Source organism: Alligator mississippiensis, chromosome 3, assembly GCF_030867095.1.
Source record: "Alligator mississippiensis isolate rAllMis1 chromosome 3, rAllMis1, whole genome shotgun sequence".
Classification (NCBI taxonomy): domain Eukaryota; kingdom Metazoa; phylum Chordata; order Crocodylia; family Alligatoridae; genus Alligator; species Alligator mississippiensis.
Genome location: NC_081826.1, coordinates 228812170 through 228835233, shown reverse-complemented (window position 1 = coordinate 228835233; position 23064 = coordinate 228812170). Strand labels below are relative to the sequence as shown.

The following is a 23064-nucleotide window of genomic DNA, read 5'->3' as shown; positions in this document are numbered from 1 at the left end:
TAAAGCAGCCTCCTGCATTTCAGCATAAAGCATTAAAGCGGAACTGAAGGAGCCACTAACACTGTTCAAATTTTTCTCTATAGGTTTTGAGAATTGTAATGAACCAGAGACTTTTTACTGTGTAATGGACACAGTGCATCAGCCTCTGAAGAGGTCCTCTCAAAGTAAAGACATGGGGATTTGGGAGCTAAATCTCAGCAAAGATTCCAGATCGAATCCTGTGCATCTCTGAGTTGAAGGTAATTTAGGAAAACTTAAGACTTCCTACATGCACAGGAGATAATATGTATAGCTAAGTTTAGTTAGACTTGGAGCCTTCCAGAGCCACTAAACTACTTTGGGACTGCCTAGTTAGAAGATAGGATGCAAAACTTCAGTGATACAGAGACTGCTCTGTATAGCACAGTTACATAGACTGATCTAATAGATGGGTGAAAGGGGCTCATTGTTTCTTTTAGCATATACAGCCACTGCAGCTACAGAAAGACATAAGATTCTATGGTCAGAGACTGTATTAGCTTTTTCTTGTGCTTACCCCAGAAAAAAAAAAAAACAATTAAAAAGTGTAACTCCCTAGAGTCGATTTTCCCAACTTTACCTGAGAGCCTTATTGAGTTTACATTCAACTACAAATGTCCTGACCCTGCTGCAAGGGCCTGTTGACTTTTAACACCACAGTTTGTGCTGCTCTCCATTTTTTGCTGTGTTCAACAGAACAGAATGGGAGCTGTAGTAGGATGTACGCAGCTGGTCCAGGCTGCCTGTAGCCATAGTCCTAGGCATATATTAAAACAGTCTCAGAACTTATCAAATTTGTCAGCCAGCAACAGTCCCTCAGGAACTCAACTTGGCATAGTCCCTCTTATTACCACATATATGGGGATGGAGGCAAAAAGCCAGCCACAATACCTTATGTCCACAGGGTACTTCCTGACCACAGCAGTTCCCTGAGGATGCACACATGGCCTCTGCTGCTTTAGTGGCATTGTAAAGATTCAGAGAATGTAAAAGGATAGACAATATTCCCATTAAAAATACATATTTTATATTATTATTTCATATTATAATTTATAGGCAGTTTTATATGGCCTTGAGCAGAACCTTGCACAGAAGATTTCAACTAGAATGCAGATTTTTCCTGGAAAGGTTATGCTTTTCCAGAATAAAGAAATCATTTGACCAAGGTTTAAACGTCTTCTTTGTTAAGCTATACATTTTTTTAAAAAATAACACTAATTGACATTTAACATGGGCCTTTTGGCATTTAAACCATTTTTGATGGTGGTTAAGATTTTTCAGTTTTTTCCATTTTTCATTCCTTTTGTTCCTCAAAGGACTTAGAAGCCTTAATATCATAAAATATTCTTAAAGCACTTGTCTGATACTGCATTACAATGCCAAGAAAGGAGAAGTTGTCAATTCAAATCTATAGAGACCACTTATTATGGCAAATTATGATGGTAAACAATGTCAAGGCAACTCATTACAGTTTTAAAATGCTGTCAGTGCAAGACATACTAACATCAAAATTTTAGAGAAGGAGAGATGAAACAAAAACAACCAGTATAATAAATCATTCCTAGCAATTATAGAGGATTTGAACTCTTCAAAGGTCTTCAATAAAATAACTAGGCATTGCAAAACTTAAACTAAGTTATAAAAACAAAAACTTAAAAGTCACCACAGCATTCCAGAGCTTGCCTCTATTTTATTTAGTAGCTGCAACATGAATTGTATTGTGCTAACGTCTCCTTGCTACCTAGCTGGTAAGGCAGAAAGAAGGAAGAGCTGGGAAAGAAGGAAGAGCACCTTCAAGACTAACTGGTTCAGAACTACATAAGCTTTCATGGGAGAAGCCAACTTTGTCAGGTAGTAAAGACAAATCTGATGAAATAGGCTACTGCCCACAAAGGCTTATGCTTCTCTGAACCAGTTAGCCCTAAGGTACCATCCTGCCCTACCTTCTGCGTGATTTCAGACTTACATGGCTAACTAACTTTTGATTGGTAAATAAATGTAGAAAAATAGTGGAGGCAAGCTACACTTTCAGGAATGTTCTGGAATGAAGAGCCAAATAATATGCCTGGATCTGTGCTGTGTCCAATTATAAGGAATCTGTGGATTGATGAACTGCATTTAGGAAATCTAATAAGAGCTATCTAGCAGGTAGTGGGCATTAGGGCTGTACAAAGCTTCAGTCCCTGATTCGATTCAGCGGAGATTCAGCCCGATTCGGTGGCCAAATCCCCAAATCTGAATTGAATCAGGAGACCCTTTAGTCTCTCCAAATCGAATTGGAACCCTCTGAATTGATTCAGATTCAGAAAGATTTGGAGATTCGGACACAGACACAGTTTTAAATGTTTTTTCTACATACCTCAAGGTACCAGGAAGCTCATCAATGCTGCAATGCTGGGGTGTATGAAGCATCCCACAGGAGCGTGGGGTGGTCCCCAGCGTGCTCGGCAGCAGAACCATAAGTTAACCAGAAGCACTTCTGGTCCACGTCCAGGTCCACTGTGGAGCACACAGCCCCCCCCCGGCCGCACCTCCCAGATCAGATCAGTGACTGATGCCTCCTGGGTTTGGGGAGGCATTCAGGGTCCCCCCCGTGGCTGATTGCCAAGCCGGGGGGAGTGCAGGGGGGCCCCCCTGCACGCTCCACAGCGGACCTGGAAGTGGACTGGAAGTGCTTCTGGTCCACTTCCGGGTCTGCTGCCAAGCGCACTGTGGGGGCCCCCCATGGTCCTGTAGGATGCTCTGCCCCAGCATTGCAGCGTTCATGAGCCGTGCCTGATATCCTGAGGTATGTACAAAAAATATTTAAACCTGTGTCTATGGCTGAATCATAGATTCTCCGAATCAGCATTGAATCTTCAGATTCAGATTTGGCCAGATCAAATTGGGGACAGTGATCCGAATCAACTAATCAAATTACTGTCCCCAATTTGAGCCAAATCCGAATCGAATATGGCCCGTTCTGCACACCCCTACTGGACATCTGTATTATCTATCTACCTCAGCGGTACATCATAAGTATTGTCTATCTGCATTCTAGAATCCTGTCTCCCACCATCAGGAATACTGGGGGAAATTGCAGAAGAGACAGAAAATATGAGGGAAGAAGTAGAGATCTTACTGTATTGAAAGAGAAAGCGATACAAAGGAATATGGGATATAGGAAGAAAGAAGCAAGAAACAGGCCCTGAAGACTCAACGTGATCTATTATCAGAAAGAAAAAAGAAACAACAGAATGAAGCCAGAAAATAAGGTCTTTTTAATTAAAAAAGTAGTAAAAGAGATTTAGTAAGCAGGTAAAATGGTACTTAACAAATATTGTATTTAACTGGGTCTTATCAGTATTCATCAAAAAGGCACATCCTCATGAGTGGGAACGTGCAGTTTGCAGTGCCTCAAAGCCTCTCAGGCTTGCCAGGCTTCCAGTGCCCTGTGCACCATCCCTGCAGCCTTCTCTGGCCACCAGCACACCCAACCGCCCTACTACCACCTTCCTGCACTGCCCCAGGGGCAAGCCAACCCATTCCTGGGTGCTTCCAGATGGTGGGAAGGCAGTGGAGACAGTGCATGGGGTGCTGGAAGCCCGCCAAGTCCAAGTTTCCCTGAGCACCCCGTGCACTGTTGGATCAGGCTGGGTGCTATATGAGAGCCGGGACAACACCTGCCCAGCTAGCACCCTGCCCGGGTAGCCCCAAGGTGTGACATCACCATGGAGGGAAGCACCGGGCTCCCCTACAGCCCATGGGCTGCATAACACAATGGCAGTTCGCATGGGCAGGCTCTGCCGTTGTGGGAAAAAAAGCAGTGAGCCCAATCCTATTTCTTTTCCCTCACAGAGCCTGCCCACCCCTCCCATGGCCAGGGGGCAAGCTGCCATCAGCCCCTGAGCTGCAGGGGACCTCAGACCTTCCCTCTACAGGGGCAGCACCCCCGGGGCCACCCAGGAGGGCTGCTAGCAGGTGAGTGCCACCTGGGTGACCCTGCCACCATGGAGGAAAGTTCCAGGGCTCCTCACAGTTCAGGGGCCACCAGCAGCTTTTCCCCTGGCCACAAGAGGCAGGCCCCTCACCACTTTTTGTTTATCCCAGCAGAGCCTGCCCATGCAAGCTACCACTGGGCCATATAGCCCCTGAGCTGCCAGGAGGGCCTGATGCTTCCCTCCATGGCAGTGCCCCCCCCCACCCATGGCTGCCTGGGGTGCTAGCGGCTGGGTTCTGCCTGGGGGATGCCATCCCCTTGGATGGGAGCACCAGGGGCCCCTGCAGCTCAGGGCCTGCCAGCAGCTCACTGTGAGAGAAAAAAAAAAAAAAAAGGACTGGGCCCCTCGCTGCTTTTTTTCTTTTTTCCCTGGGCAGAGCCTACCTGCGGCAGCAAGGACAGCATGTGAGCTGACGGTGGGCCATCACCATTCCATCACAGTGATGGAAGCCCTTAAATTGAAACAGTGGGTCACAGTTAAAAAAGCACAAATTAAAAACCCACCATTTGAATTAAACCTCCATCACGTGTACAAGCACCCTATGTGCTACTGCTGTTTATCCCCAAGGAAACTCACGTGCACTCTCACCTTGATGCGCCTGTGAAGTATTCACCTAATACCCTTTTTCCATGTCCAGCCTGATTTAAAGCTGATAAAATAGTATTTGGTGAAAATCTTTTTAGTGAAATATTACTGCAAAATGCATCAAATATAGTCAATGAATATTTATTTCTACTCTTCAACCAGTCCTTTTGGTAATTTATGCATTAAAAACATATTAAGTAGAAATTCAATGAGAAATATAATTGATTACAAGACACAATAAACAGTACAGAACTGTCTCTTTTACCTTAAATGGTAAGCTGCTGAGAGTCACAGAAGCACTGATATTTTTCAGAGTGGTTAGGTAGCCTAGGAAATGATCCAAGCTGTATCGTAATGAACAGAAAGATTCCAGCTCATTTCAAGGAACTTTGGATTGGGCATATACTCTACAAAAGCTAGTTTAGACTCAAGGCTTTTCTAAGACATTTTCATGATTATGATGTACCCTATTTACTGCAGACATTTGACAGTGGGGTTTTTCCACTCCAAAAATAAAGCACCATGTTTCTCCTTAGAAGCCAACAACCTTATCTCACAAGGGGGTTATGAAAGTAAGTTCAGTAGCAAGCGTTAAGCATTTTGGATCTTTGGATAGGAAGCACTATAGTAATCCAAGTAATTTTTAAAGACTTCCTTAGCTGCAGATGATCTACACACAGTATTTTGAGGAATAAGCAGTGCAGAAAAAAATTACTAAGATCCAAATCTGCCACCCTTATTTCTTTTCCTCTAGTTTTGTCATCATCCTACTAAAAAAGTCAAGTTTATACTACCAAGTGTATTCTTTCTAAACACATATGCTGATTCTCACTCATGAAGCCTTATGCTCTACAGATGTGTAGTGACTTTTAAAATATATTTTCCATTATTGCACCAAGGACAGCCCTGATTCCTCATAGCACAACTGTGCTGATCTGTGAGCTCTGTATCAGCTTCAAGAAAGAAAGAGATGGAAACAGTCCCAGTGAATGTGATGGAGAGCCACATAGACAAATGGCCCTATAGCAGAATGAAACGTATGTGTTTGTGGGTCAAATTGGTTTTGAATGCTATTTTAACTTGAATCCCTCTCACCAGGTTATAGGAAAAAGCATTTATTTTGTCAGTATTTTTGTGCTCTCCTGAAGGCTGTAATTAAAATCCCACAGAGAAATATGTTTATGGTGTTCAGTCACATTCAATATCAATAATTAAGTGCTTGTTGCAGCTGAGAAACCAAGCTCTTAGAAAGGTTTTTGTTCAATAATAGTAACTTAATTTCTATGCTCTGGGTATGTAAGCAGGGTTTGCATCTTGAGTTATTAGCATGATGGCATAGCTGCAGGTAAGAGAGAGGAAATTTTAAAACTATTTTTTTCCAAAAATATTGAGCTGAAAATGGAAAGCCCCTTTAGATTGGGCAGTTTATGGCATTACTTATCAATAGCACAGGTGCCTTATTACATTTTTATGGTATATAACCTTAATTTGCTTCCCCCCCAACCCTCTCAGTGATAGGAACTTCAACTAGGGACTTCTCTATGAAGACTGTGCTCCTGACAAGCTCCCTTGAATATCCTACTTTCAAAACCACTCAAATAAAGACACTGGTGCTCTTATGGGGACCAATACACTCTGAAGATTCTGGCAGAATATTCTAGCAGAGGCCCTTGTCTTGAGATCCACTGAGAAAAATGGGTCCAACAGTCCTAACAGGAATGCATCAAAGGTCAGAGAAATAATGTAATGGTGTCTATTTTAACTGTTTCTCTATATAGCACCCATCATGATAGAATCAAAGAATTGGACACAGCACAATAGAACAAATTCCACAGTGGATTTAGCTCTTTGACTTCCCCTAGTTTCAGACACTCTGCTTTTTAAGTTATTTTGTTTTTTAGGATGTGCTAGTAGTAGATATCCCATTGTCTTGGGAAAGTTTTGGATAACAGCAGCACGCTCAGACCAGTGTTTCCCTTAGTCCAGTGTCTCAGCCCTGAAAGTGAACACTACCATACCCTTTGTAGGAGGGTACAAGGAAATCTGTACCAGGATCTGAGCTCAATATCTGTAACGGGCAGTTACAGGATAATTTCCCTTCATGGATAAGTTCCTACTAACCTCCAACACAGGTTGGCCAATGTCCTAAAGCATGAAGGTTCAATGTTCTTTTTGAAATATTGGTCTTCAGAGATATCCTGCCATATTGATAACAACTCTGCATATGCTTGCTGTCCATATACAGTAAAAGTTTTGTTATCTAGCACCCATGGGGAATGGGGGGTGCCGGATAACAAAATTTGGCAGTTAACTGAGCAGCCCGAACAGGTGTCTTTGCCTGTTCAGGCCACCGCCTCTCCCGCCACGTCTGGGGCATCACTGCCCCTCCCGCCGCATCGCTGCCCCTCCCGCAGGCCCTGCGGGCCCCAAAGAACAGAGAGAGGGCCCCATGCAAGCTGCTATGCCCCAGGCCATGAACCTTGCTCAGCTTTTGGTCTCAATTAGGGGTGCACTGATAGATAATTTTGGGGCCAACACCGATGGCTGATGTTTAATGAGCCATATCAGCTGATACTGATCCAATTCCAATATGCAGCTGGGCTGCATGGGGAGTGGCATCTGGCTGGTATGTCTGTTGTGAGGGAGAAGAGAAGGGAAGGGGGGGCAGATCGAGGCCCCTACAGTGAGGGAGGGAGTATGGCTGGGGCAGGAGCAGGCACTACATAGCCTGGGCAGAGCGGGGGACAGAGCCATGAGCGGCTTGTCCAGGGCGCGGCTCCCACCACTGCATGCACCCTGGGAGGGCATGGGGGGTGTCCCCGGATCTGCACATGGGGTGAGAGAGGGCTGCTGCTGTGGGCTGGGGCTGGGGCAACACCAAGCTCTTCCTGGTGGGGGCTGGGCTGGGAATGCCATAGCCTCCCTCCCAGCACAGCCACTGCCTGCCCCGAGCACATCCCGGCCCAGCCCCTCACTGGGAAGAGCCTGGTGCAGCCCCAGCCCCAATCTGCAGTGGCAGCTTGCCCTCACCCCATGCAGATCTGGGGGCACATGACCTCCATGCCCTCCTGGCCTCCTGTGTGCAGTGGTGGGAGCTGCCCCCCCACCCAAACTCCCCAGATGAGTCACTCGCAGCTCCGTTCCCCACTCCGCCCTTGCTATTCAGCGGCTGCCCCTGCCCCAGTCCCAGCCCTACTCCCTCCCTCACTGCTGGGGCCTTGATCTGTCTGTCCCCCCCACCCCTCCATGCCCTTTCCCTCACAGTGGATTTACCAACTAGACCAGGGGTGTCCAACCTTTTTGAATGTGGGGCCGGATCACAAACTTTTTATCACCCAGTGGGCCGGCAAGCCATATTCAAAGACCTCACAGGAAGTGGTATCACATCAGGAAATGATGTCACATGACCTTTGACACCAATGAAGTTGCAGGAAGTGACAATGAAATGGGTCTAAATAACCAGTTCAAAACTCTCCCTTTATAGCATCCACCTCTGCCACTGTTCGGGACAGGATACTGAGCTAGATAAACCATGGGGCTGACCAAGCATGGCACTTCTTATGCACTTATATTCAGAAGCTCTTATGTTCTTTGGCTGAGCTTCCAAACTATGGCTGAGATTTGCAAAAAGGGGTAGATAGGCATGTTACAAAGTTGTCATAAAAGATTTGGAGCCCTCTAAATCTCATTCATTTTAATGGAATTGACTCAGCTTTGAAAATCTCAGCCCAAGGTGCCAACCAAATAAGTCAAAATATATTTTGCATTTCTATGCAGTGCATCTATGTAGGGCTCTCCAAGCATTTTACAAACATGAAATGAACCTCAGGATGAGCCCAGCCAGAGGAGCAGGGGCTCAGCTGCACTTTCCCCCTACCTGCACTGGTCAGTCCCCAGCGGCACACGGCTCCACCGCTGCTTCTGTTGGCTGGTGCTGACCCAGGCAGATCTGTCCCATCCAGAGCAGCACGCAGCTGAAGCTGGCTTCCCACGTGCTATTGGGGATGGGAGAAGCCCGGCCGGGTTAGCACCAGCCAGCAGAAGTGGCAGCGGAGCTGTGTGCCGCTCGGGACTGATGGGCACAGGCAGGGGGAAAATGCAGTTAAGCCCCTGCCACTCCGACCAGGCTCGACCCGTCCCGAGCGGCACACGGCTCCGCTGCCACTTCTGCTGGCCGATACCGACCCGACCGGGCTCCTCCCATTCCCAGTAGCATGTGGGAAGCCAGCTTCAGCTGCATGCTGCTTTTTCTAGCCGGTGCTGACCCGGCTGGGTCCATCCCATCTGGAGCAGCATGTGGCTGAAGATGGCTTCCCACGTGCTGCTGGGGACGGGAGGAGCCTGGCCGGGTCTGCACCAGCCAGCAGAAGTGGCGGCGGAGCTGTGTGCCACTCAGGATGGGACGAGCCCAGCCAGAGTGGCAGGGGCTCAGCTGCATTTTCCCTTGCCTGCACTGGTCAGTCCCAAGCGGCACACAGCTCCGCCACCGCTTCTGCTGGCCGGTGCAGACCTGGCTGGGCTCCTCCCAGTCCCAGCAGCACATGGGAATCCGGCTTCAGCTGTGTGCTGTTCCCGATGAGACAGACCCGCCTGGGTCAGCATCAGTCAGCAGAGGCGGCAGCGGACCCATGTGTCGCTCGGAACTGATGAGCGCAGGTAGGAGGAAAGTGCAGCTGAGCCCCTGCCACTCCGGAGGGCTCATCCTGTCGTGAGCGGCACATGGCTACTCCTCTTCCCACACGCACCGCGTCTGCAACATCAAGCTGATGCGGTGCATGTGGGAACCTTGTCCCTTCCCCAGCCCTTCAGCAGCCATTAGGAAGTTGTTGAGGGGCTGGGGGAGGGACAAGGGGCGGGAACGAAAGTAAACACTGTTTACTTTCGTTTCCCGTCACAGCACCGCGGGCCACAGAAAATAGCTTGGCAGGCCACATGGCGGCCCACGGGCCGTATGTTGGACCAGTAGACCCTTCTAGTCTCAATGCTGCCAGGCTGTGCTCCTGGCCGCCTGCATGCTGCACTGTGGCTACACATCCATGGGCCATTTATCAGTCACATTATCAGCCACATTAGCCAAAAAAAGCTGATTGCCAATACAATCAATTTTCCTTATACCAATGCTAATCCAATAGAGGACCAATGTATCGGTGCACCTCTAGTCTCAATTATATGGTTTGCCACCTTTCAGTTTAATTAAATAACTTCCTGTGCTTGTATTATGAAAGAAGGTAAAAAGTCCCACACTATCTTTTCTACACCATTCATTTTTTATGTCTTTTTTCTTTTTTAAATTTTATTGAATTAATCCAACCTGTATAATAACAGATTTAACTTTCAAAAGCATATCCAATTCTCCAAAATATACACAGAATATGAACAGTGCTAGTACAATCCAAATCAATGTTTACAGAAGTCTTGTATTCCCTTCCTACCCTCCCCCCTAGTCTCCACCAGTTCCTCTGTTTCTTCATCTGTTTCCCATGCATCTTCATCTCTATACAATAATTCACCCCCTCCTTTTCCCTATAACTCTGCATAAAACAAATCTCACTATCTTTGTCCCAGGGAAGCGGGGGCACTGGGAGACCCCCGCAGTGGCCAAGGGGTCTGCTTACCTCCCGCAGGGCCGGAGGTGCCGAAGAAATTCCACGCGCCGGCGCGGGTCGTCAGCCGGGTGTTTATCCGGCTGCGGCTGAGCGGCGGGGGTGGGGCACGCCGGCCGGGAGAAACAAAAGGCGGCCCCGCCGAGGCAGTGGAGCGGCTGAAGGGAGAGAGCTGGAGCGCGGAGCCCCAGCAAGCAGGGGATCAGCCGCCAACCGCAGAGTGCGGGACGACGCAGGGAGGAGGCAGAGCCGGCTGCGAGCAGCGTGGTGGAGCACATGGGAGCGAGACGACGAGGGGAGAAGTCAGCCCCGTAAGCGGGGCAACAGCCAGCGGGGAACCCGGCACCTGAGGTGGCAGGAGGCGCGACGGCAGCACCGAGAGCGGGGCCAGCTGCACCCCGCACTATGGAGCGAACGGCGTGGGTAACCGCGACAGGAACCATTGGAGAAGCAGAGAGGCCATCTGCATTCCAGGGAAGGAGGGGACAGGTCAGCATCCCCACTGGGAGAGGCATACCCAGTCCGAAGACCGCTGGTAGTGGCCGGGGGGACTGAACCAAGAGAGGACGAGACGAGGACGGGTTGGAGGCCAGGATAGGAAGACCTAAGGTGGTGTATGGCCGGGGTGTAAGGGAGGACGGAGCCCTGAGAGTACCCGCGAAGAAGCGTGCTGGCACCGGGGGATACCCCAAGGGAAGACCCCCCACTGAAAGAGTCATCAAAGTCGTGGCAGGAGAGTTCTGGGGGTCCCCCTTAATACCAGACGGGGTAAACCCTGGGGCGTACCAACGAAGCCCGGGTGCGCAAGATCTCGGGTCCGGACGAAGGCGGCACGCGAACTCCTGGTCAAACGGAGGCGGGTACAATCTTCTTATCTCTATTTTTAATTTTTAAATGTATTCTAAATATATTCTTTTTCATGTAACCTTTCATTCATCTTGTCTTTAAAAGGACAGTCCCATTGTTTCAGTTTCTTCTTATGAACTGAATAGTTCTATGCCCCCCAGTAATTCTTGTAATTGCTATTTGAATCTACTCTATTTCTACTATATCCTTTTCACCAGTTTTCCAGGTAAGTGCTTATTTACATAATAGCATAATTGCACTGATACAGGTTGGGGACTGACTAGCTAAGCAGCAGCTGAAGAAAAGGACCTGGGAGTTACAGTGGACAATAAGCTGAAGATGAGCCAAGAGTATGCTCATGTTGCAAAGAAGGCTAATGACATACTGGGCTGCATTAATAAGAGTGTTGGCAACAGATCAAGGGAAGTGTTTATTCCTCTATATTTGGCATTGGTGAGGCAACATCTGGAGTACTGTGTCCAGTTTTGGGCCTCCTACTATAAAAAGGATGTAGACAAATTGGAGAGTCCAGTGGAGGGAAATGAAAATGGTTAGGAGGCTGGGGAACATGACTTCTGAGGAGAGGCTGAGAGAACTGGGATTATTTAGTCTGGAGAAAAAAAGACTCAGAGGGGATTTAATAGTAGCCTATGACTAACTGAAGGGTGGTTCCAAAGAGGATGGAGCAAAATTGTACTCAGTGGCAGTAGATGACAGAACAAGAAGCAATGGTCTAAAGTTGCAGCAAGGGTAGTTTAGGTTAGATATTAGGAAAATCTTTCTCACTATGAGGGTAGTAAAGCACTGGAACAGGTTACCCAGAAAGTTTGTGGACTCTCCATCCTTGGAGGTTTTTAAGACCCAGCTAGACAAAGCCTTGGCTGGGATGATCTAGTTGGGGATGGTCCTGCTTTGAGCAGGTATTTGGACTAGATGAACTCCTGAGGTCCCTTCCAACCCTAATTTTCTATGATTCTATAATAACAGTGTTTTCTACATTATTACTTTCCATTTATTTCCATGTTTAGGTTTTGGCTCAGTCTCATCTTTTCCAGTAGCTAGTTCCCCAGTCAAGCATCCTTATCTAAAAACATGTCATCCCTTTATTTCAAAGACAAAACCCTATAAATAACAAGAGATATTTAGCCATGTTAGTCTACAGTTAGGTAGAAGGCAGGGCAGGATAGCACCTTATAGACTAACTTGTTCAGAGAAGTATGAGCTTGGATAGGCTACAGCTTGATTTATCATATGTTGTGAATAACTATAAATAACTTTAACTGATTAATGTGTGGAGTGGTGATTGATGCACTGGAACATCATAGCATACCCAGTTCAGGAACAACTATTTTATGAAGTACAATGGTTAACAAACTTGTAAAGAAATTTATTTTACCGTCCGTCCTACCCAGCAGCAATTATAGACAAACAACAATGAATACTACCACCTAAAGGAAACAGAGATTACCCTGAATTTATGAAAAGTAATTCAGATTTGTCATTGTCCTGATGATAAATCACCATTGGATCAGTTACTTGCAAATGTATCTAAATTATCTTGTTCCTTCTTTATCAGAAGATTCAGTAATAAACTGACCATTTTAAATCAAGTTCTAAGGCTCCCAGCAACTCAAATATAACCATTACTATTGATTATACTGTGGCCAATGGCATCATTGAGACCTCACTGGGAACTTTCTGAACATCTCTGCCAACAAAAAGGATATTGTTTGTATTGTTCTTTTCTTATTGGCACACCAACAGCACTTTAAATAGCCTCAGTTTACAGTATACTCTAGTTACCTGATATGACATAATGATTCTGATTCTCTGTTCTGTTTACCTGAAAGTTAGCCGGGATCAACTTCATTATTAGACTGGTGTAAGAGGGGAATTATACCCCTCCCCCTCTCCCTCTCCCCTACCTGAATTATGTTGCTAAGAAGTCCTTGAGGTCTGTATGCCTAAATCTTTGCCCACATAGAAAGACACTTCAATATATTCTTTCAAAACAGTCTACATTTAGCATTTTCAGGAAATTCCATGGAGATTTTAAATTTTTTTTTTAATTTACAAACTCTATGAGAATGCAAAGCAAATTATCCCTACAAAACCAGATTTAGATACTCCTATGACATAGAGAACTAGGTTCAGGAAATTCAGTCTGATGCTCTCTACTTGTTTTGTCTCTGTGAAGGGATAACATAATATTGAGTGATCCAATTTGCAATCTGCACTATACACAAAACCAATGTACATCTAGCCAAGTCCAAGAAGGTACTCAGTTTCTAACTCCAATTTTTCTTTTTTTTAAATTTGTGTTACATTCTTAGAATATTTCATTACCTTTTATGTGCTAATCTCTACTGGAGCTAATAGAATTTATGCACGATAAGTAGGAACCTACTTTATTCATGGTTTTGCAGATTTGAACAATCTGGGATTGTCCCCTAAATCTGCAAAATCACCAAAAAAAAACCCCAACAAAAATAAAATTTTGGCTCCCCAGTGGGAGCTAGTGGTCCTTGCTGCTGGGAGGGGAAGGCACTGGCTGGCACGGAAGCACAAAGGGCAGCAGACATGATGGCTGCTGTCCTCTTGTCCCTCCTCCATCACTGGGGCCTCTCCACCAATCAATGCCAAGGGGTGGGGCTGCATGAAATTCAGCCAGTAATTAAGATGGTGGCTGCCACATTGCCCCTCCTCTTCTCTGCCCCCTCCTCCTCTCCCCACACCCCGTGCCTCTTTGCTAATCAACCCTGAGGGGCAAGACCGCAAAAAGGACAGCCAGCAATCAAGATGGCAGCCTCCCCCCCAATCCCTCCTCTGCCTGGTGCCTCACTGCCAATCAAGGCTGAGGGTGGGGCCTCTCTGTTGATCAGCAGTGAAGGGTGGGGCCTCCATGAAATGACTGCAAAATGATGACTTTATGCTGCGATCAACCCGCAAAAATTGGTATGTCTCCCCACAATTTAGGTCAACCTCTAATAATAAGTCCCTATGCGGAATATGCTCTTCGTTACAGAAACAAATTCTTGATGAAATAAACACAGCACTAAAATTTATAAATAAAACTAAGAAAACCTTTGCACAGCAGCTTAGAAGTCAAGAGCAAGAAATAACATTAAGCCATCTAGTCTCACAACGCATTCAGGATTCTTGCATACAATTCACTATTCTAGGGTGTTCTAGAGGACTGGTGCTCAACCTTTTTATCTGGAGAGCCAGATGGGCAGTGCCCAATCCTCCTGCGGGCTGGATCCTGCTGATGGACTCGATCCAGTGACTGCTGCGGGTGCAGTGAGTCCCCATATGGCCATGTGTAAGGGGGTGGCGGCAGGCCAGCCCCGATCCAGCCATGCTGGGGAAAGAGACATGGCCCAGCCTCATGGTGGAGGAAGGGCATGGCCTGGCCCCAAACTGGCCTTGGGAAGGGAAAGGGGGCATAGCCCTACTCTGATCTGATCGTGCGAGGGGAGGATCATGGCCTGGCTCCATCCTGTCACAAGATGCTTGGGATTTTGGTAGCGGGGTTGGGTGTCAGCACTGTCACTGCTCCCCTGCTTCGCCCCACAGACTGGATTCCAAGGCTCTGTGGGTCTCATTTGGCCCACGGGCCACAGGTTGAGCACCCATGTTTTAGAGTGTTGTACTCCAATGAAAAACAATTACTGAACAATGAGAGAAAGGGGAAACAGATTTAGTACCTGGTCCTGCAATTGCTTATTTATGTCTCTTTCCCAATAAGGGAAATCTTATGGGACTGCATATATACATCACATAGTCACACTGGTGTTTTTAGCATGATGACAAGAACAATATAAGCTTAAACTCCAGTAAATAATAAAATACTAAAAGTTGTTTCAGGTACTATATGTGCCCCAGGTCTCCTAAGCAATTTTGCAATTACATTTGTCTATTTTCAAAAATATTTTTTACCTGTTGCTGTGCAAAAGCAGTATTAATACTAAGAGAAGAATATGAAATAATGTACTATGAACAAGATACTGTCAAAAACAAAGAATTAACACACTTAGACAATGGAGAGAAATATTTTTATAATCTCTTTCCTTAAAGGGATGCTTTGTCCTGATTCTGTGAACACTTTCACATGTTAATTTTAGTGTCTACTCTGAAAGGTAGACTCAAGTATGTTCATAATTTGCTCCAACTGGTTACAATTCAGGATTTTTTTTTTCATTGATGGTGTCCTTTAAAGGAGTGAAACATTTTTTATTTATTTGAAAAACACCCAACAATCCATCCTCTTTTCTCACAGTGACTATTATTTTTTTAGTATTGAATTAGTCCCAGCACCACTTAAGACCCAAGGTATTCCTTCTGCAAAATTTACAGCTGCAGAACCTAGTTGTGCAAACACTTGTCTATTTGATTAAACTGCAGGTATGAAATCATTGTAAACCACTCATGATCCTCAGATTAAGTTTGGTGTAAGGACTGGGATCTCAGGCTCTGAGGCTGCAAAGCTTTGCTAAATGCACTGTGAATGGATGCATGGAAATCAAGGCTACTCGGGGCACATAACTTTATATGAGTGCATATCTTTGCCAGCTCAGTGTCTCATGTTACTCTGCAAAGACTTAAGTGTATGCACAGCTTTGTTTCGAAATAGTCAGGCCCCTTGGCTGCCACTGTGAAATCATGCAAATCCATGTTTACAGGACTGAAGGCTGAAAAAGAAACAGGGAAGTAGGTTCTTCTAAACCAGGTGAAGTAATTGTTTGAGAAAGGTGAGGTGTCTGTTAGTTAAGGAGAGCCAGGAGGGATGACAGGTTGCATCTCTACAGCTTTACAAAGGAGGCTGGGGGAGCTGTCAGAAAAATGTCAAGGTGGCTTAGGCATTTCTCTCTGAAGTCAAATCAGAGAATGAAGAGAATTAACCACCCAAGGATTTGCTTGTCTGGATCAGCAGACTTAATGAGGGGGCTTCAGGCTGTGGGAAGGCATGGAAAATGTAAAGGGCGGGAGATGAATTACTGGGCTGATGAGAGAAGCTGGGATGTTACTGAGGGAAGGGAACAGGACTGATAAGGAGATGGAACTGCCACCACAGGATCAGATCAGAGGAGCTGGAAGGACGCACAGCAGGCAGAGGCTGCCCAGCTCCCTAGCTCAGCTACCTCCTGACCCCAGAGGCTATGCTGGCACGGGGGAGGTGTATTCCTCTCCCCGCACCAAAAGGTGGGGAGGGGCAGGAGATCCATGGACCCCAAGTCATAGCAGGCACAGGATGGGGTGTCAAGGGGGCTGTCAGATGTGCCCCGGTCATCCCCTGGGACCTGCACTGGGGCCTTATCCTGCTTCACTACTGAGGCAGCTGGGAGTTGGATTGCAGCACCCCGCACATCCACAGCCCCTGCCCGCCTGCCCCACAGCCCTACGGTGCTACCCACCTGCATCCTCTGCTTCGCTGGGGGCCATGGCATGGTTGCTAGGGAATTACTGTGACAGAACATCCTATTGTGACAGAACACGGGCGCTAAGGCCTTCTGTGAGGAGCACCTGGGGCTGGCACATTGAGGTCGCCCAGTCCCAGTGCTTGGGGCTGAGAGGCAGAGATGCCTCCTGCCTGGCATCAGGCTTTTCCCATTTCTACACATCCTTCTCCCAGCTCTCTATAGTGCAGAGCATGTACACAGGGCAACCAGCCTGCCACAGGGGATGTCCAAGTCACCATCAGGGCCCCCAACATGTCAAACTACTGTGGGGGGAAATGGCCTCTAGCTCTCCTCTGCCACAGTGCTTCCTCCTTCCCTTTTCAACTGCCCCTGATTACTCCATCATGCTGCCACCTCTCTTGATGGCTTACGCATTGCTTCATCACAGAAGACAGAACTCAGAAAAGCTTAGGGTAAGATCTTTTATTGAACCAACTATGTAGTTGGGATAAAGTTAGACAAGCTTTCTAATGTAAGCCATTCTTCCTTCGGTCTCTGAATATTCTCTGAGGAAGACTGTCTTACATTCATAAGCTTGTCTAACTTTATTCCAACTACATAGTTGGTCCGGTAAAAGCTCTCACCCTAAGAAGTCCTTGCCTCTCACACAATTTTTGGACCATCAGAGCTACAGCATCACTCTTACACTACAGATATCAGAAAGGCTGAGTCCTAAGGCCAAGTTAAGAGAGTGCAGTAACCCTAAGGCAGGGGTGGGCAAAATGTGGCCCACGGGCCAGATGCAGCTCACCAGGCCAGTCTATCTAGCCTGCGGGGACCCTAAAAAATTTAGAAAATTAATATTTTTCTGCCCCTGGCTGCCTGTCATGTGGCTCTTGATGGCTTGCCAAAACATAGTAAGCGACCCTTCACCGGAAATAATTGCCTGCCCCTGCCCTAAAGCAATGCATCCCACCATCTTTTGGGAGTCGTGCCTCAGTATTTCTTTTGTATGTGCATTTTGTCACTGACAGAGGGCTTAGCAAATTGAGTGACTCCTTCCCACTTTGTCTCCATTTTTCTTACCTACACCTGGACAAAGAAATACATTTTTTAGATTCTTCTTGCATGTGCTTGTGGTTGCAGAGATGTTTTAAAATCCCCAGTTTTGTGAAGGTTCCTTTAACAGTCTTTGATACTGTGGTTATAAAAGCTTACTGCATGTATTCTCAGCATCTTTTGTGGAGGTTTTTTCCCCCTTCTCCTCTCTTTTTTTGGCTAAAAACCTGCACATAACTAATTCAGTGAGAATATGTCATTCAATCTGCTTTATTGATTCAGACAGATGATACTAAAGTGTCAGCACTTCCATCATCATTTCACAGTGCTCAGAACTGTAATTTCACTTTTGATCTTTGATGACATTTTGTGTCAAGACAATCATGAATTTACCACAGTGCCTTGAGGACAAAAGCAGCAGTAATAACTCTGAAGGAGCAGGACACCCATTTAATACAATTAGCTATGTATGACGTTACCGATTGCATTTGCCCCTTGTCGCTCATACTTAACCTTTCACCTTTCTCCTTGAATGAAAAAGCACTTCCCAAAGGTCTGATAGTGAATTATCAGATGAACAAAGTTAAAGCTTATACAGTCCATTTTTTTCTGGTATGGTTTCTTCCTCACTAGAAATACCATTTAAAGCAAAGCAGAAAGCAGTTTTTTCATATATATGAGTAGATCATGAATATTGTATTTGAATTTTGGAACTGCAGTGGGATTAAAGTCAAAGCAAGTAAGGACATTCCTCACAGTAAATCAACCAAATACACAATGTTTTATAACTGCAGAACAATTTATTGTCACACAGACATCTCCATAATGGACAAAATGGCAATACCCTCACATTGCTGGTTTGGTTATGAATGTATGGTAACTAGCAGTTCCTTTTAAAATGATTCAGGCTTCCTGGATGCACAATAGTAGATGATTTCTGAGTGGAGGCATTAGTGGAGTCAGAATCAGATAATGATAGTAGAAGCTGCACATAGTAGAAATTCAGTTATTGATCTGAATTGAGTCGCAATGGACAGCTGAATTTGTGCTTTCAACATTCATACAAAAATTCATAAATATTCCATTTAAATGAATACTGGTGCATTCTCAGAAACTAATTTCTCTATTTTTATAAAGGTTTTCCATGGAAATCAGGTTCATGTAAGTGCTAAACATAGTATAAAGGATGGATATATATCAAAATACACATCGACTGATCACTGGGGGCACAAAAGTGAATACATTTTTGTGGTTCTTACAATTTTCTTTCTTTTGCTGAGGGGAAGGAGCTTTATGCATTAACACCAAATGTGGTAATGAAATTGGTCTTCCAGTCACTAAGGGTAAGCTTACACTTGGAATGTAGTTCAGTGTATAGCTCCATGGCCTAGCTTGGACACCAGAAGCAGCACAGAGTAACTTGTGCAGAACTTGTAGCTACTCTGCTTCTGGTAGTTTGCACATTTTTTAGTAATAACTCTATAGTTGGTTGGACCTTCTTAAGGGGCCATAGTTCATTTGCATGTGTATCCAGTCTAAAGTTATTGCACAATTAACCTGATAATTGCATAATAGATATAATGTGTAGAAGGGGCCTAAAATACATCTCCATATCAGTGCTGTTGTACACTTTTAGAAAACAAAACCACAATCGTCCTTTAATGACCTACATCATCTCTTTCGTCATCTAAATGAATCTGTCTGTGTTGCCTGTAAACTGTGCCCCCTAAAGTGCAGTTGCTTAGAAAAAGATAATGAATGATAAATTAACTCTTTACATAAGCTCCTAAATAAAGCAGCATTTCCCACCCTTCTAAAAGATGGCAGGGAGGGGGAGGAACAAGCACAAATAGATTAAAAATAGGTTGGACTGTGATTCTGAAAAGACTTCATGAACCTGCTTTGTTCTCAATAGGACCACTCATACTGTGAAAGTTAATAACGTGGAAATCTTTAAAGGCAGCCACTGTTAAAATTAAAGGGGGTGTTTGAAAATCTTACCCTTAACAACGGAAGGACACAAATCCCTGAGCTGCAGGTCATGGCTCAAAGCTCCCTAAGCATTTCCAGAAAGGGAAACCTACAGAATCTCAAGCAAAAAGGGTCCTTCATCTGTGAGAATCTATGGCTGTGCTCTGTGGGCAATGGTGCTACAGTAAGCAGGTGGGGATAATTAGAGCGTTTGGCCACCTGGAATAAATCAGCACTGAGGGAGTTGGTGTTTTGAACGTGTTCCAGATGTCCTAAGGTGGCAAAAGATATATGTTCTGATTTTAACTAACCTGATCCTGTTCCAAATTGGAACTGTACAAGGACATGACCTCTTACATGATTGCAGACCCCACCCTTGCAATGCAAGTAGGCTGTGATCAAGGAGCCTTTAATTACAGAAATGAAACAGATGGCAAAAATAGCCTGCACACCAGCTTACATTTTTAAAAAGATACAACTAACAAGACACGCATTTCACATTTTTGGCTAGGTCTTCTGATTAACAGAGTAGGACTTAGGGCTTCTCAACCTTTTTAAACTCAAGGTACCTCTCAAAAATGTCAGCTTAGTTTTTGTTCATTTTTTACTACAGAAAAACAATACAGCAATTTTTCTATTACAAAGAACTCAGAAAGACTACAAAGCAGAATTTTTATAACACTATGGATTTTTATATGAAGTCATTAGGTTTGTCTTGTGAATCCCATTTGCATACACAACAGTGCTACTGTCACAGGGTGCTATTGGACCTGACAGCTCTTCGCTCTCAGGCTCTAATTTTTCCCTTGCTCCTGTATGTTTCACCTGCTGTGCTTGATGAAACTATGGGAGGCTGGAGAAAAGCTATGTCCTGGGAGCACTTTCCAGGTGTGATTTCTTTTTCAGTCCTAAGTTCTTTTACTGGAGCTGTCTTTCACTGTGCACAGAGTATATTCTGTCCAGGGCTCCTCCACCCCTACACCCTGGTCCATCTCTCACCCGTTGATCTTAATGATATTGTCTGTCATGTAGGGAGTATACATCCATCTCTCTCCCTAATACATTCCCAGTAGGTCATAATCAGAGTCAGTTCATTTGCACACCACCAAAAATAATATAAACTACAAAAAATAGTACAATCTCAAGTGTGCCAACTCGTATCTTCAGTAATCCTTCTGTCTATATGGACCCTCTTACCTCAGAGGACTCTCGTTAATTCCCCTTGTTACTCAGTCTATGGGGCTTCAGGGTGACCTCCACCCAATAGCCACTGGATAGGGTGTTCCCTTTATTCCGCCTCCTCACCTAAATCACAGGCTGTGTCATACGAGTCTCTCCAGCCTGTCAAATTTGCAGACCTTTCCACCTCATCCAGCAATTGGCCTGATGTGTCTTATTACTACAGGCAGTAGCTCCGCAAACCATGGACACTGCCTCAGTTATGACCCATGCAGTTCTCTTCCCCCCTACCCTGTTACCAAATAGGGCTCTAATCCCAATTAACGTGACTAGTTCCCCCTCCTGGCATCAGGTTCTCAATATTACTCACAGTTTCTTCTGGTTTCTGTTCATCTCTTGTTTCCTGCAAGTCACTGGATACCTGGGAGCTCTGTGTTCAGCAAAAAGAGCCCCACGACTTCCTGTAGCTCACTGCCGGCGCTCTGGTGCTTCCCCCAAACTTCATTTGCCCACGCCTCTGCTCCAACACCTGGTAAGTCTTTGTTCCTGGTTCTTGCCCCCTTTCCAGGGGAAAGCAATATACCTTAGTGCCAGCAATATTTTGGTCTCCCCCTGGCCTGGAACTCCATAGGCCTTTTAAGCTTCTGCTTTCCTCCACCAGCCTTGGAAAATGCCAGTTTTAAAGAGACCACACCCACAGCAGTGAGGTCTCGCCGCAGCATTTCTGGTCCTGGCTTGTTAGGGAGGACAGGTGTAGCAAGGTCAAGACCCAGCTCCCTACAGAAGCTATCATTGCATGGCATTCTGCACTACCCTTGAAAGGATTTCAACATACCCCAGGATGCTGCAGCACCCTGGTTGAGAATCCCTGGGCGCCTCTACATGTGCCTCTTTTAAGTTGGTTTAGCTTAAAATAGCCATTTTTAAGGCACATTATGGGTGTGTATCTACATGTGCATGCCCTTAATGAGCCTTAAAAATGGTGATTTACGGCTATATGGACATTTATACACGTACCCTTTTGTCCTGTGACACACCAAAGATCCGCCACTTCGGAGCAGACTCAATTAATCAAGTCTGCTCTGTATATGAACTGACACACACTATGCTGTGCCACGGGCCATTGTATAAGTGGTGAAATGTGTGTCAGCACGCAGAAAATGGTGGTCGTGCACTTTTGACCTAAAGCACCTCTGAGGTGTTTCAGTTCAAAAGTGCACCAACACCATTTTCTTTGCGCTGACGCACATTTCGCTGCTTATATAACTGTATGTCTTGGAGCATTGGGTGCTTTTCAAACTGCCCGACGTTGCAGTGCTTGCACGTGTCAAAAAGTCCCATGAGCCTAAATTTTATACCTTCATAAAGCAGGTATCAGATTTAAGCATGAATAGTTAAGTTGCGTTAGCGTGTGTGTGGATATGGTAATGCACATTAATACAGTAAGCGTCAATGGATACACACAGCATTAATGCACATTAGTGTGTCTGCATGTACACTAATGCGACTTAGGTATTCGCACCTAAATGTAATGTGCCATATAATGTGCACCTAAACCGCCTTAATGCACCTTAAGTAAAGGTGTATTAAATTTAGGCATGGATAATACATGTGTAGGCACGCCCACTGATTTAGGAGAGCTGGTATCTATTCCCAGCTCTGCCACAGACTTGCTGTGTGATATTGGGCAAGATCAGGACCTCTGGGTTTCTATTCCCCATCTGTAAATAGGAGACCGTGATATTTCTGTTATCTATGGGACTATTTGGATAGTGGCTGTTGCTTATCATATATTTGTTCAACATCTAGTAGAGTGGGCTCGTTTTCATTAGGGCCATGCATTGCTATCACAATACAAATGAATGAGGGGTTTCCTGGCACCTAAACCTGGGAGCAGAGGGCCTGTGAAGCTCACCATCTCAACCAAAAGACCTGATCTGCCCATACAATACAGCTGGGCAGTGTTGCTTAGTTTAAAAGTCCCTTGACTTTTTTATACATTGATTTTAAGAGAGGGAAGTAACCCCCAAAATGTCTATTGCCATTTCAGACAACCGTCCTGCAGGTCAGTGCTTTGCTAGAAATTGTGCACCGTATCATCGTCATTCAGAATAGTATTCTGAACAGTAATACTTTATGTATTATTTTTTATCTTTGTCCTTGATAATGTAACAATGTTATTACTACTAACGATGATGACGGCGGTAATAATATCATAGTTCCCTGCTTTTCCTCCGCACAAGCCCCAGTGCCGGATTCTGGCCGCCCCCCCCCGCTCGCGCGGAACAGGTGCCTTCACTCCTACGCCAGAGGGGCCTCGCCCCACTCAGGTACCCCAAGCAGCCGCACGAGAGTCAGCGCCTTCCCCTTTCTTCCCCTCCCCAAGAGTTCCAACCAATCAGTGCACCAAGAGGACTCACGCCT

The 23064-nt window shown here is 45.6% G+C and overlaps 1 protein-coding gene and 1 long non-coding RNA gene across 9 annotated transcripts in view; one reads left to right on the top strand and one right to left on the bottom strand.

Moving 5' to 3' along the window:
- Positions 1–6637, top strand: part of LOC109282409 (uncharacterized) — a 51147-nt gene extending 44510 nt beyond the window's left edge. For all 7 annotated transcript variants that reach the window (XR_009461061.1, XR_009461065.1, XR_009461062.1 and 4 more), the window contains 2 exons: positions 84–239; positions 3059–6637. This is a non-coding gene — a long non-coding RNA (uncharacterized LOC109282409). The remainder of the gene's footprint in view (positions 1–83; positions 240–3058) is intronic.
- TMEM232 (transmembrane protein 232) overlaps positions 1–23064 on the bottom strand; it is a 66138-nt gene that overhangs the window by 43018 nt on the left and 56 nt on the right. Inside the window, exon 2 of one of the 2 annotated variants that reach the window (XM_019484320.2) lies at positions 21011–21200. Coding sequence is in view for 1 of the 2 variants with exons in the window: in XM_059724952.1 (XP_059580935.1) it covers positions 21011–21033 (23 nt within the window). In the remaining variant the exon portion in view is untranslated. Of the gene's footprint in view, positions 1–21010; positions 23060–23064 lie in introns of those variants that run through there. The other variant, XM_059724952.1, reaches the window with a different exon arrangement.